The sequence below is a fragment of the Leopardus geoffroyi genome, chromosome C2, assembly GCF_018350155.1.
Source record: "Leopardus geoffroyi isolate Oge1 chromosome C2, O.geoffroyi_Oge1_pat1.0, whole genome shotgun sequence".
Taxonomy (NCBI): domain Eukaryota; kingdom Metazoa; phylum Chordata; class Mammalia; order Carnivora; family Felidae; genus Leopardus; species Leopardus geoffroyi.
Window position 1 is genome coordinate 10943600 of NC_059333.1, and position 13762 is coordinate 10957361.

Sequence of the window (13762 nt, forward strand, 5' to 3'; positions counted from 1 at the left end):
CTCGATACATCTGCCGAAGAGATGCGCGGCCACAGCTGGGGTGCGGGATGCGGTGAAAAGGAGTCTGCGGGGCTTGGAGCGTCTTTAAGTTACTGTTTGGAGCTGTTGGAAGGGATGTGGCGCTGGGCCCAGGGTGGTGGCGGCGGTGGGGGTGGGGGTGGGTTGGGGGGGGTTGGACTCCCGGAATGCCCTTCTCTTGGCCTTAGCCCCTTCTCGCCTGCCAACCTCAAATTCCTGCAGGAAGGTAGAGCTGGCTGGCCGGCTGGCAATTGTAGTAATAGCGACCTTCTGCCGGCGCTGAGCCCACCGGCGCCATCCAAGGGGATCGCAGGCTGCGGAGGGCCGAGGGGGCCGGGATCTGGCCTGGGGTCGGCCGGGGGCCGGGGCGGGGACGCGCGGGCACGGGGCGGGGCGCCCGCCGGCTCCGGGAGGCCCCGCCCGCCAGCGCGGTGCACTTGCCCCGGAGGGCGCCGCCTCGGGCTCGGCTGTCGGTGTCCTGCGCGCGGCCGGCGGACCCGCTGCGCACCCGGCCGCCTGGACGCGCCAGACCCGGTAAGTCCACTCTCCCGCCTCCCGGCTCCTCGCCCCGCGCGCCGGCGCCGCAATCGGGCGACCCGGACGGGGGCTCCAGGGCCCCGGTCTCAGCCGCAGGGCAGGAGGCGCCGCGACCCGCGTACTGCGGCGCGCGGCCCGCGCCCCCCTCTCCGCTCTCCGCTCTGCCGGCTTCACTTAGAGGCGCACGCACAGAAAACGATCTCACCCGCCACTAACGACCACACTTCCCCGTTTTTATGAAATCTCAGCCACTCTTGTAGAAAACCCGGCAAATGCCTAAAAGCATCCAAAGAGAACTAAAGCCGCCCAAGATCCCAGTCCCCACTCTTTCGAAGACCTCCATCCAGCTCGGGCAATACTTACAAATACACCCAGCCTCGGAGGGAACGTTAGAATTTTTTTGACCAGGAAGGGTCTTGGGCCTTGGCCTCTCCTGGGGAAAAGGCATGGGGCAATCATTGTTGGTATCTGATCTTGATTGTAGTAATTGGGGAAAATGTGGAACTTCTGGAAGCAAGCTGCCTGCGGTGGTGTCTTGGATCTATCGTCTGTTACATTGTCCCCCCCCGGATTAAAAAAAAAAAAATTAATGTTTACTTATTTTGAGAAAGAGAGAGAGAGAGAGATTGTAAATTGGGGAGGGAGCAAGGGAGACACAGAATCCCAAGCAGGCTCTAGGCTCTGAGCTGTCAGCACAGAGCCCGAAGCGGGGCTCGAACTCTCCAAGGGTGAGATCACGACCTGAGCTGAAGTTGGATGCTTAACTGACTGAGCCACCCAAGTGCCCCCTCCCACCTGGATTTTTTAAACTGCTATATGTAAGCTGTTTATTTCGAGTCCACATTTAGGTTAAGAAGGAGCTTCTGGTTCCATTAATGAAGGTTCTGGCCAGTAGCCACCAGGGCCATTTATGTTCAGGCTGGTGGGGAACTTTGCTGTGGTCACACAATTGTTTAAGTTCATATGTGCTGAGTTGCCAGAAAGCACCTTGACTCTGATCTGTGGGTATCTAAGGAGGTGGCAAAAAACCTGCTTTCTGTAATCTATTTCCTATACTCGCCAGAGGTGAGCTAAGGATGGGTCCAAGGAAGGCAATCTACCTTTCGAGAATGGCCCCGGGATGTCTCGCTTTTGACAGGCTCTTAGCAAGTGGATTGTTTTGAAAATAAAGTACATCGTGAGGACATCAGAGGGACTCAGTCTTCTCATCTTAAGTCTCTGAAGGTAGAGCTGGTGGCTCAGGGCTTTCTGGTAGTTGAGTGGAACATGTATTCATTCATGCATTCATGCATGCATGCCTGCGTCCTATGAATATTTATTCTGCTCCTACCATATGCCAGGTACTGTTCTAGTCCTTGAGATACGTGAGGAAGATCACGCGCAAACGCCCTTGTCCAATGCGTAGGCTTTGGCGGAGAAGACAAACAACAAGCAATGGACATAATAAATAAGAAAATGATGTTGTATTAGCAGGTTTTAAGTATTATGGAAAAAAAGAGGAGGAAAACACGGTAAAGGGTTACCAGGAGTGGGGGGGGGGGAGGGATAAAAATTCTGCCACACTGTCAACAATTACTGACTGCCTTAAACTTTTTTAGGAGTAAGGCAGGTTGTAGACGTGTAGACATGTAGCTATGTTAGTAGTATAAATTTTAATATACAAAATAAATAATACTAATGATATAAATATAAATAAAAATAGCTTACATTTTATTATATAAAAACATACTGAAAAAAACATGCTCTATTGAAAGAGGTTTTCATTTGGCTACCCACCCAATTTCTTTCAAGAGTGTATTATTCCCTGTTGGTTATTTGCACTCGCAATCACGTTGTAGTTGTAACGAACCTAATACTTTGCATTCATATTTAATCCAGCAATCTCTTATTGAGCCATTCTGGGTGCTGGAGTGGGGACAAGGTGAGCAAGATAGTCTCTGACCTTCCTGAGCTTCTGGAAGGAAATGCCCAGACAAATGTACAAATTGCTACAATACCAATTAGAATATGAGTCATATAGACAAGGCGCCATGTGGTTCAAGGAGGGGACATCTGAATGGGGTGTTGACACCCAGGTTGGCATAGGAGGAGGCATTTGGAGGGCCAGTAGAATTTTGACAAGGAAATATGGCGGTCACGGATCTCTTGCCGAGACAGCAGCAGAAGTTAGAGGTAGGAAAGTTGTGGGTTTGTTCCATATCTCACAGAATCCTGTGGTGGAGTCAGGGGAAATTCCATTATGTCCAGTTTTCGGATAAGAATACTGAGGCTCCTGATTTTTTTTTTTTTTTTAATTTGCTGAAGGTGATAATCCACCTGCCTTGCTTCTGACTTCCGCAGCCCTCCAGAGTCTGGGACTCCTACCGTCCATTCTCCACACCGAAATGCTCGTCCCTTTCCCCATATTATGTTGGGCTGGGTCCCTCTCACCAGCTCACTAGTTCATATTCCCATCCTGGAAGGGTCTGGGGGCCCCTGTTGGCTTCTTTTCTGCTCAGGGATAAATATATCTCCGGAATTTGGACACAGTGTTGAGATAAAGATGAAAATAATTGATAGTTGCTTCCAGGGAAAACATGCTTGCGAGTTCTGGAATCAGTAAGATCATATGCACCAAAATTAGTTTTACCCTCATTCTGCTTCCTGATGCAAGCGAAGGCCAGTGAGGATTTCAAGACTGGATGCTCTTTGAGGAAATGCTGAAGGAATGCTGTGAAGACCATAGGAATGTTATCCTTGCTCTACCCCCATAAGTAAAGTAAGGGCCCGGGGGAACCCTGTGTTTTATCTAGGACTGAGTCAGGGCTGGAACTCAGATCTTCGAGCTCTCACTCAGACACTCCCTACTCCCCCCAGCATCTCTCCCTCTCAGCAAGTGTGGCCGGAGTCGGCCACAGAAGCCTTGGTTGCTCAGTAAACGCTTAAGAGAGAATGAAATGTGGCAATGCTAGGAAATCTGTTCTGAAAGCTTCCTGGCTGTGTTATCAGTGCAGCCGGGCGACATAGGCAGGACCTGTGAGGGAAATGCAAAAGGGGTGATATGCTCCAGGCCGGCGTGACGTCACTCACTGCCCCCGTCTCCTCTGGGTGCAGCTGGGAGTCTCCCAGGATCCCAGGCTCGTGGAGACCCAGTTGGGCTCTACTGGCAGCTTTTAGCTCAGCTCAGCTGCCCAGAACCCCGTATCCTGAGTGATTTCCAGCAGATCAGCAGCTCTGGGTCTAAACTTTGAAGAAGAAAAAAATGCACTAACCTTGATTGGGAGCGGTGTCCCTGCTGCATGAGGATGCTCAAACCCAGGCTGAGGCAGACGCTTCTAGAAACCCCCTCTTTCTGGGCCCAGGAAGGCCAATTCGAGAATGTCCAGCGTGGGGGCGCTTGGGTGGCTTAGTCGGTTAAGCATCTAACTGGTGATTTCAGCTCAGATCGTGAGTTCGAGCCTCATGTCTGACTCTGTGCTGACCGCACAGAACCTGCTTGGGATCCTCTCTCACTGCCCCTCACCCACTAGTGCTCTCTCTTTCTCTCTCTCTCTCTCTCAAAATAAATAAACTTAAAAAAATAAATAAAAAGAGAATGGGGGAGAATGTCCAGCATGGGCTGGGCATAAAACTGGCTGTGTTTGGAATTGGACCTCCCTGGTTCCTGCTGCTTCTGCCCCCTCCCCCAGCCCCCTTGAGACTGTGCAAGCTACAAACAGCTGTGGTTCACCCCAGGAGGGGAGGGGGTGTCCTGATGGCATATTTAGGTCACGAGCCTGTCCTCATTTGGGTAGTCCTGGTTTTACCTGATAAAAGTGCCCAAGTCCTCAGCTCCTTTGACCTTAAATACAGAATCTATCTGTTCTCTGCAAAGTCCTGAGAACTCCTTTTTCTGTACTAATAAAATGTGAGTTCAGGGCCACGAGATTAAATTTTAGATGCATTTTTGATAAGAGACGTGACCTTGGGCAGGTCAGTTGAACTCTATGGAGCCTCGTTCCCTGTGAGTTAAGATTGCTGGCTTAGTTCTTCAAATCCATTTGAGTCCAGTAACGTGAAACAGTGGCCACTGGGCAGTGCTTTGGCACGATAATAGAAGTGAACTTGGAGAATGGGACATAAACCCCCAGCTGACATGCAGATTGAGTTCATTTACACCATGCTGACTATGAAGAGGACATTGCCAAACTCATTTTGAGACTCATTACACAGAACGCCGCGTGACCCAGCATGCAGGCCTTGGGGGCACCGAGGGCATTTTGCAAAAGCAATACATTAAATTACGTGTAAAGTAAGAAAAAGATTTCCCTTTAAAAATTCAGAGTCATTATTTGAAAGGCAGTTAATGAACTTGACTTTCCTGGCCTGGCACAAGGCTCCGACAGGCTCAGCATAATTGAAGGTGCCAGTGTGAGTCAGGTGGGAGGCAGCTGGGGTAAAGGGAAGGCTTGAGAATTTCTCTCTGCAACTTCTGTTCACATTACATCAGGGACATAGGAGACCAAAAAAAAAAAAAAAAGAGAATTTAAAAACCAAATGGGATTTGAAAATTATTGTATGAAATCATGGTTTCTCTTCTTTTTTTTTTTTTTTTTCAACGTTTATTTTTATTTTTGGGACAGAGAGAGACAGAGCATGAACGGGGGAGGGGCAGAGAGAGAGGGAGACACAGAATCGGAAGCAGGCTCCAGGCTCTGAGCGATCAGCCCAGAGCCCGACGCGGGGCTCGAACTCACGGACCGTGAGATCGTGACCTGGCTGAAGTCGGACGCTTAACCGACTGCGCCACCCAGGCGCCCCTCATGGTTTCTCGTCTTATAAAACTCTTCCTGGCACCTTGCAGTACAAATGATTGGTCAATTTCCTAAGGTCCCATAGCCCAGTGGGTCTCATGCTTGGCTACAAATTAGGATCACCTAGGAAGTTTTTAAAAGCCCTGATGCCAGAAAGGAAGCACAAATAAGGACATCACAGTCTTTGGAGGGGGCGGGGGTGTCCATCAGTATTTTTTTTTTTAAAGCTCTCCAGGTGATTCCAATAGGTTACCAAGTGGGGGGGAGGGGGAGTCCCCAGACCAGCAGCATCAGCAGCACCTGTGAATTTGGAAATGCGAATTCTCAGGCTCCACCCCCACCCTTCTGGATTCAGAAACTCTGGGAGTGGAGCCCAGCACTCTGCATTTTCAGGTGATTTTTTTTTTTTTAACATCTTTTAAATGTTTATTTTATTTTTGAGAGAGAGAGAGAGTGTGTGCACAAGTGGGGGAGGGACAGAGAGAGGAAGACAGAGGATCCAAAGAGGGCTGAGCTGTCAGCGCAGAGCCTGATGTGGGGCTCAAACTCACGAACTGTGAGATCATGACCTGAGCCGAAGTCGGACACTCAACTGACTGAGCCACCCAGGCACCCCAAGAAGGTGATTCTAAAGCATGTTAAAGTTTGAGCACCCCTACTTTGGAGTAAGGCCTGGTGGGCTTTCCAAGCAGTTGTTTCTGTTGCTTTCTCCAGCCACGGAAAAGTCCGTCTGGTTTTAAGCAATAGGTCTTCTCCATAATCCCACCCATATGAATTAGTTCCAAAAGTTGCTCTGAGGTTGACTTGCTGTGTGGATCTGTGAGTTCTAAACCACTTAACTTCTGCCGGCTGTCTACCATGATTCCAATCTCGCAGTAGGGATGCTCTAACAGTAATTAGCAGCGGGATTCCTTGCCAACTGTGGTCATTCCGTGTTTTTAGAAAAAAAAAATTGCATTATCAGCTCCAGGCCTGTGTACCTTCCCGGGGCAGGGTTCTATGCATTCATAAGTGGTTTGAGGTCATTTAAAAAGAAAATGTTGGACATCTTGTTTGGAAATCTTAGCTGCCCAGAGCCTCTTGTCTTGAGTGATTTTTGGCAGACCAGCAGCTCTGGGTCTAAGCTTCGAAGAAAAAAAAAAAATGTTACCAAATGATTCCTGTCTCCTGCCGTGGCTAGAATGAGGGGAAATGCTGGCTTGGGATAAGAATCAGAGGCTGGGAGTCTCTGGAGCCTGCTTACCCCCTCCCAGATCTCAGGGCACAGACTCAAAAGCCCCAGAGGTGTCAGGAGAGCCCATAAACACATTTGTGCCTTATTCATGAGCGTCTTCTCCACAAAGTAAAGGGAGCCACCATGGTCGGCCATAGAAGAGCCAGACCTAAAACCCCCAACCTCCAAATCCCTGGGCTGCTATTTCTGAATGAGCAGGAAAAAACCAAGGCACTCACACCCGGGACCCTGAGCGCACACGGCTGTGTGCCCCTCTACTTACTGGGTTAGTGATCCCACAGCTGCAAATGTCAATGATGTTTCTCCCTGGTCCCAAAGGGAAAAAGACGGAGCAGGCCTAAGGAACCTGGCCAGGGTCGTGTGGCCAGATAGCAGCAGGGCCAGAATCCAAACCCGGAGTGGAGGCGTAATTCCAACGTCTGATCACTTTCTCCTCCGGCACTCATGCTCCTTGAGCCCATGGGACCAAAGGGACTTAGCTAACCGTCTGAAGGCAGCTCAGGGGCATTCGTTAATTAGATACGCAGGTTACGGTTGTGAAGAATCAGGGCCCACGTGTCAAGAGGTATTAAGAAGTTCATGGACAGCTCCCAAGCTGCTGTGTGCCAGGCACCAGGCCAGGAGGCTGCAGGGGACAAGGTGGGGGACAGAGATGATGACCATGGGTCAATCAGCAGGGAGCACACAGGCTTCAAGGGCATGGCATGCATCAGAGAAGGTTGAGCTTGACTAAGAAGCATGACCAGGCATCACTTCGGAGCTTCATGGGCCAAGAAGGAGGATGCCTAGGCTGGAGATGTCCAAAGAGGTGATGATGTGTACAGGGCTTGGCCAGAGCATGGGGTCTGGGCAAGAGACAACAGCGGAGCAAGAGAAGGGGGCAGGAGCCCTCGCATTTGGGCTCTATATGCTGAAAATGGAGTGTTTTGCCCCGAAGGTCGGAAGGAGCTCAGGGGGGCCTTTGAGCCGGAACGACAGGTTCTGGGGTGGGTACACGGCCACTCAGCTCACTGAGGCACGGAGCAGGAGGCATGAGGGAGGTGGAGGGCCGTGGGGATGGCAGGTCATTGGACACCCAGCTCTGGCGCCCAGAAGGGCAGCTGGGGTCATGGCCACGCAGGTGAACCAGAAGGGGCAGGTGTAACCACACAGGGGGCGGGCAGAGTGAGAAGAAAGGAGGGCCAACTAAAGAATTCTGGGGCACACCAACAGGCCAGGCATCGGTGGAGGGAGAGGGGCCTAGATGCCTCTAGGTGAGGCATCGTCCCCTAGGGCCGGGCTCAGAAGTTTGGAAATTAAGCCAATCCTAAAAAGGAGCTCTAGGTTGACCAGTGTCCTAAGCAAGATGATATGTGATATCGCAGTCCCCATCGTAGGTGGGAGAGGCGGAGCCCCCCACCCCCGTCCCCCACCTTGTACTTTGGAACTTCTCTTTCCACAGTGTTTCTGACCAGAAACTGTGTACGAATGAAACCCGTTCAGTTTACCAGTGACCGTAAGGTGCGGTGTCGGAACGCGTGAACCCCCCGACAGAATCCCAGAGCTACTTGGCAAAAGCTTTCACAAGCCCCAGGCCTGTTACACAGGTTTGCGGGGATAGTGACATCCAGATTAAAATGATGGGGAGACTGTCCCTTTCTGCGTGGCCGGTGCCAGTCACTCGGCAGAGGGCAGCGGGCAGGGAGGGGGCAAACACAGCACAGGGTGGAACGCTGGCCCCCAAGAGGGGAGTTCTAGGTCAGGCTTTCCATCCACATCCTGTTCCATGCTGGAACAGACCACCCCTTGCCCGTTACCCTCCTAGGACGTCTGAGAGCACAGCAGTCTGACTAGCACGAACCACCAGGCACCAGATATACGAAATGTGGGCTTCTTCCAGGTCCATAGGAGGACAAGGGTATTTGTTTGTTTCCCCTTTGCTTATGCAGTTAGAGGCCACAGCAGCATCCAGTTCTGGGGGAGCAGGCAGAGAAAAGAAGTAGGTGTGGGCCATGGGTACCGTGCAACCGTCGGAAGTAAAGGAGTGCAGACACGCCTCACCACCTGAGTGGCCATAAAGTCACGGTGGGGAGAGGAGGAGGAAGCAGGGGCAGCTGTGTACCCCAACAGCACGTCTGTATGTCTTCGGCCGGGGATGCCGTAACAAAATCCCACAGACGGGGGGCTGAAACTGCAGACACACATTTTCTGACAGCTTGGGAGGCTGTAAGTCCAAGATCGAGGTTCCGGAAGGGCTTGGTTCCTTGTGTGAGCTCTCTTCCTAGCTTGTAGCCAGCTGCCTTCTCCTAGGGTCCTCACGTGGTTCGAGAGAGATTTCTCTCTCTTATTATAAGGCTATAGTCCTATCAGGTTAGGGCCCCACCCGTATGACCTCATTTAACCTTGATTACCTCCTGCAGACCCCGTCGCCTGGTGCAGTCACGGTTGGGGGTTAGGGCTTCCACACGTGAACTGGGAGACACAATTCGGTCCACAGCACATAACCTCAAATACACACATACTACGTAACGTGTAGAGTGGAGGAACCCCCCCCCAGTGGTCGCCTCGGAGGGGGGTGGGGGTGGTGAGTGGAAATAAGACGGAATCAAGTGACCAACTGATCAAGCAAGAGAGGGGTGTGTGCAGATTCAAGGAGGCACATGCCATGGCCTGAGGGGTACACTGGGGCGCCCGTCTCCCCTGAGATTTCGAAAACCGTGCGCGCGTGTGTGGGTTTGGGCCGGCACATGCTTGCTGATTTCACACTGCACTTTTCTCTTAGAAAGTTTTCTCGGGAAGTCGGAGCTCCCGCAGTGGAAACTCGAAGCCCAGCATGATTCTGTCCAACACCACGGCCACGACGCCCTTTCTGAACGCGCTGTGGCAGGGGACGGCTCACCAGGGCGGCAACACGTCAGGCCTGGCCCGCAGGTCGCCTGGCGGTGACGACAGCCAGCTGGAGGCACTCTATATCCTCATGGTGCTCGGCTTCTTCGGCTTCTTCACCCTGGGCATCATGCTGAGTTACATCCGCTCCAAGAAGCTGGAGCACTCCCACGACCCGTTCAACGTGTACATCGAGTCCGACACCTGGCAGGAGAAGGACAAGGCGTACCTCCAGGCCGGGTTCTGGAGAGCTACAAGGCATGTTACGTCATTGAAAACCAGCTGGCCGTAGAGCGGCCCAACGCACACCTTCCCGAGATAAAACCTCTGTCATGACCCCGCAGTTGGCTAAAACGGGACAGATCCCATTTGACAATCTGATCTTTCTAATCATGTACCTTTTATATTCTTTATCGGAAGGATGTAATTGGGGTTTTTTTTTTTGCTGTTGTAAAGGGTGGATTCGTAACACCATTTCTCTAAAATCACATTCCTTCTGTAGGGGACCTCCAGCTCTTCCCCAGTGCCTGACCCTGCCTTGTTAGTTTTAGCAGAATCCCTAAGATCATGGCCTCTGAGATGCTTCCCAGACTCCCTTGCAGCGAGCAAGGTCACGGGATGAAGTTCTGGCCAGTAGAAGTGGGAGCGGTTCTAGAAAAGGAAGGGGTGTGTCGTGCACTCCCCTCCCCCTCTTCCCAGTGGCTGGGACGTGGAAGACGTAGTGAGCCAGCTTTGACTCTGTCCAGAAGGACACCGTTGGGCGCCTGGGTGGCTCAGTCGGTTAAGCATCCAGCTTCAGCTCAGCTCACGATCTCACCGTTCGCTGGTTCAAGCCCCGCGTCGGGCTCTGTGCCGACAGCTCAGAGCCTGGAACCTGCTTCGGATACTGTGTCTCCCTCCCTCTCTGCTCCTCCCCTGCTCACTCTGTCTGTCTCTCTCTCTAAAATAAGCATTAAAAAAAAAAATTTTTTTTTTAAAGAAAAGGACAGCATCCTCGCAGGTGACAGAGCAGTAAGAGTCTGGGTCGCTGGGCAACGTCATGGGGCAGTGTCTCTCTACTTTCCTGGTCACCCACCGCCAGCTCAGTCATTATAGGAAAGAGAAACTAACTCTGGCCTTCCTTGGGCCACTGCTATTTGGGTTCCTGTTAAAGTAACAGAGTCAATATCCTAACTAATATCCTATTTTATGGGGCTGAGACCAAAGGCGTAATATTCCCGTATTTGTCACAAGCTGGCCGCCTGCCCTTGTTAGGACAAAACCACTCTGCCCTTATCACCTCTGCCTTCACCAGGGAGGCTCTGGCCTCCTCCTCCTTCCTCCTCCTGCACCTCCCTTACCCCCACCCTTCACACATACCCCCCCAAACACACACACACACTCACACCCACGGAGGCACACACGTACACACAGAGAAGCTCTCCCCCTCCCCCAACGCGGACACTTCCTACTCTCCTATCCCCATCTCAGAGGAGCTCACGTCCTCCAGGACTGAGATGCCGGAGAAAAAATTTCCGCTTCCGAATGTGTACCAAGGGGAAGGTGCTCAGTTATCACGGCCGGAGGGAGAGACGCATCCGCCAACCCCAGAACCCAGGAGAAGGCGTGGGCTTGGGCAAGTGGCAGCACCTGGGGTCAAGGCGGCGGGGTCTTGTGTCAAGGTTGAATTGTGTCCCCGCCCCCCCCAAAAGACGTGTTCAAATCCTAACCCTGGTACCTGTGAATGTGACCTGACTTGGAAATAGGGTCTTTGCAGATGCCACCAGGTTAAGATGAGGTCCCTGCGGTGGGCCGACATCCGATATGACTGATGTTGTTAGAAGATGTGGGCAATTAGGTCACGGCCACATGGGGAGAAGCCTCGTCAAGACAGGCAGAGACTGTCAGCGGGGAGCCAAGGAGCGCCGGGGATTGACGGCCAACACCAGACTGGGAGAGGCCAGGAGGGGCTCTCCCCTACTGGTTTCATGGAAGCTTGGCCCCACATGCACCATGATTTCAGACTTCTGGCCTCCAGACCTGTGGGACCAGGAGTTTGTTCGGTTTCATTTGGGCTCTTTCAGGGCAGCCACGGGAACTCCGGCAGTGCCTTTTCCCCCACCCCCAGACAGCAGCTTTCTTCTCCTCGCCTCCTGACAGGACAGAAGATTCTCTGGGAATCTTCCCTCACAGATGAGAGAGTGGGAAAGGGATTGCGGTGGAGGCGGATGGTGCCAGGGCCATTCATGGCTCAGGGCAGTAGAAGAAAGCCTCCTTGGCGTTACCTGACCTTCGAGAATCCCAGAGAACGACTGCCTTGGTTTCAGCCTGCGTCTCCAGCGGTCGCCATCGCACGCTGCGACACGCCGAATGCTTGCCCACTCCTGGAAAAGGGTGGACTGTTGAAATGGACGCATTTTGCCGAACATCGCGGGGGCTCATGGGCTTCTGGAGGCCCTCTCACAACTGGGGGCGCCTAATGAACCCTGCGTGGGTTACCAGCTTCCGACAGACACAGATTGCCCGCAGGGAAGGCAGGCAGGCCGGGGGTGCACCTTTGGAGGGGGACCCAGAGGGCACTCTGACCCACGATGTGATCAGAGCCGGGGTAGCAACTGGAACCCCAGGCACATAGCTGGTGCTTAGCACCAGTCCACTGACCCCCCCCCCCCCCCAATGGGATTCCTGTGACTTTTAAGGCAGGGGGAGATCCCATGATCACCATGAACCCGGTGTTCAGCACCCTCCTCCACGCGCCTCAAACCTTTTATAAGCCACACATTTAAAAAGGCTTGTTATCATATTTCCCCCCTTTGTTGTTACATTTAAATTTTAGCTAACGTACGGTGCAATATTGGTTTCAGGAGTAGAATTCAGTGGCTCGTCACTTCCATACAACACCCAGTGCTCATCACAAGTGTCCTCCTTAGTCCCCATCCTCCAGCCAGCCCATCCCCCACCCACTTCCCTCCAGCAACCCATAGTTTGTTCTCCATCGTTAAGAGTCTCTTGTGGTTTGTTTCCCTCTCTTCTCCGCCCCCCACTCCTTCCCCATGTTTGTTAACATGCATAGAGCACTTGCCATGACGGTTACTGTTCTGAGCTCTTTAGAAATGGAATCCCAGGGGCACCTGGGTGGCTCAGGCAGCTAAGTGTCCAACTTTGGCTCAGGTCATAATCCTGCGGTCTATGAGTTCAAGCCCCACGTTGGACTCTGTGCTGACAGCTCAGAGCCTGGAGCCTGCTTCGGATTCTGTGTCTCCCTCTTTCTCTGCCCCTCCCCCACTCGTGCTCTCTCTCTCTCTCTCTCTCTCTCTCTCTCTCTCCAAAATAAATAAACATTAAAAAAATTTAAGAAAGAAAGAAATGAAATCCCAGGACTTTATATGCAATATTGTATGTGTTCCCTGGCTAGGACAACATGCCTTAAAGGAATTAACAATTTCTTTTTAAAAATCAATCTTTCGGGGTGCCTGGATGTCTCCTTTGGTTAAGCGTCCATCAAGCCCTACATATGCCTCTGCACTGACAGCACAGAGCCTGCTTGGGATTCTCGCTCTAAATAAATAAATAAACTTCAAAAAAACCCTAGTCTTTCATCATGGTCTGTAGTGTGTGTTTTCTTAAGTTCATGATGACACTGTAGGAAGTGGATGTGGGTTCTTGGGGGGCTCTCATGAGGCAGCCCCAGGGGCTCGGGACTGAGGAAGTAGGATTGCCTGCAGATAGTTAAGCTCCGCCGTGAACCCCTGATGCCTGCAGATAGAAAGCAAAGGGGGCAAGCCAGCCACCCGGGAGTGCGGACGCAGTCTTGATGGCCTTGTGGGGTTTTAGGAGAAGCTGGAGAGGTGGACATTTATGTGGAATCTCTTGATTTTTAAATATTGGCACCTAATTCCACTTAAAAAAAAAAAAATGTGTAAGCCAAACAGAAAATGACCTTGAGTTGAATTCTACCCAAAGACCACTGATTTACAACGTCCGCTTTAAAGAGAAAAAATAGCTGCCGGCAGCCCCAGGCCACACTTGATAGAAAGCAGGGTCCGGGAGGGGCGCCTGTTTCTGAAAGGCTGGTGGCCTGGACCAGGTGAGAGAAGGAGGCGGAATCCCTAGAATCACCGGCCACTGAACCCATAGTCCCAGCCCCGTGGTGAGCCCCTGCCCCCGGCTGTCTGCCTCTGGCGCCATGGGGACATCCATTCATCAGACTCTCCCATTCAGATGTCAGGCCCTCACTCTGTCACTCTGTCACTGTGTCACCGTACTTTACAACTCTGATGTTGCTCTCAGACTCTTGGAGCTGGTTGTGGGGATCCAGCCTGCGGAGGTGGCCCCACTCCGTGTGCAGACAAATCAG

The 13762-nt window shown here is 52.1% G+C and overlaps 1 protein-coding gene across 1 annotated transcript; it reads left to right on the top strand.

The window, feature by feature from the left end:
* Positions 1–421: 421 nt before the first annotated feature.
* KCNE1 (potassium voltage-gated channel subfamily E regulatory subunit 1) lies at positions 422–10271 on the top strand. The gene is given in 3 exon segments (XM_045501449.1): positions 422–552; positions 9323–9659; positions 9662–10271. Coding segments are annotated over 2 exon segments (387 nt in total). The 5' UTR covers positions 422–552; positions 9323–9373; the 3' UTR covers positions 9763–10271.
* The last annotated feature ends 3491 nt before the right edge of the window (positions 10272–13762 follow it).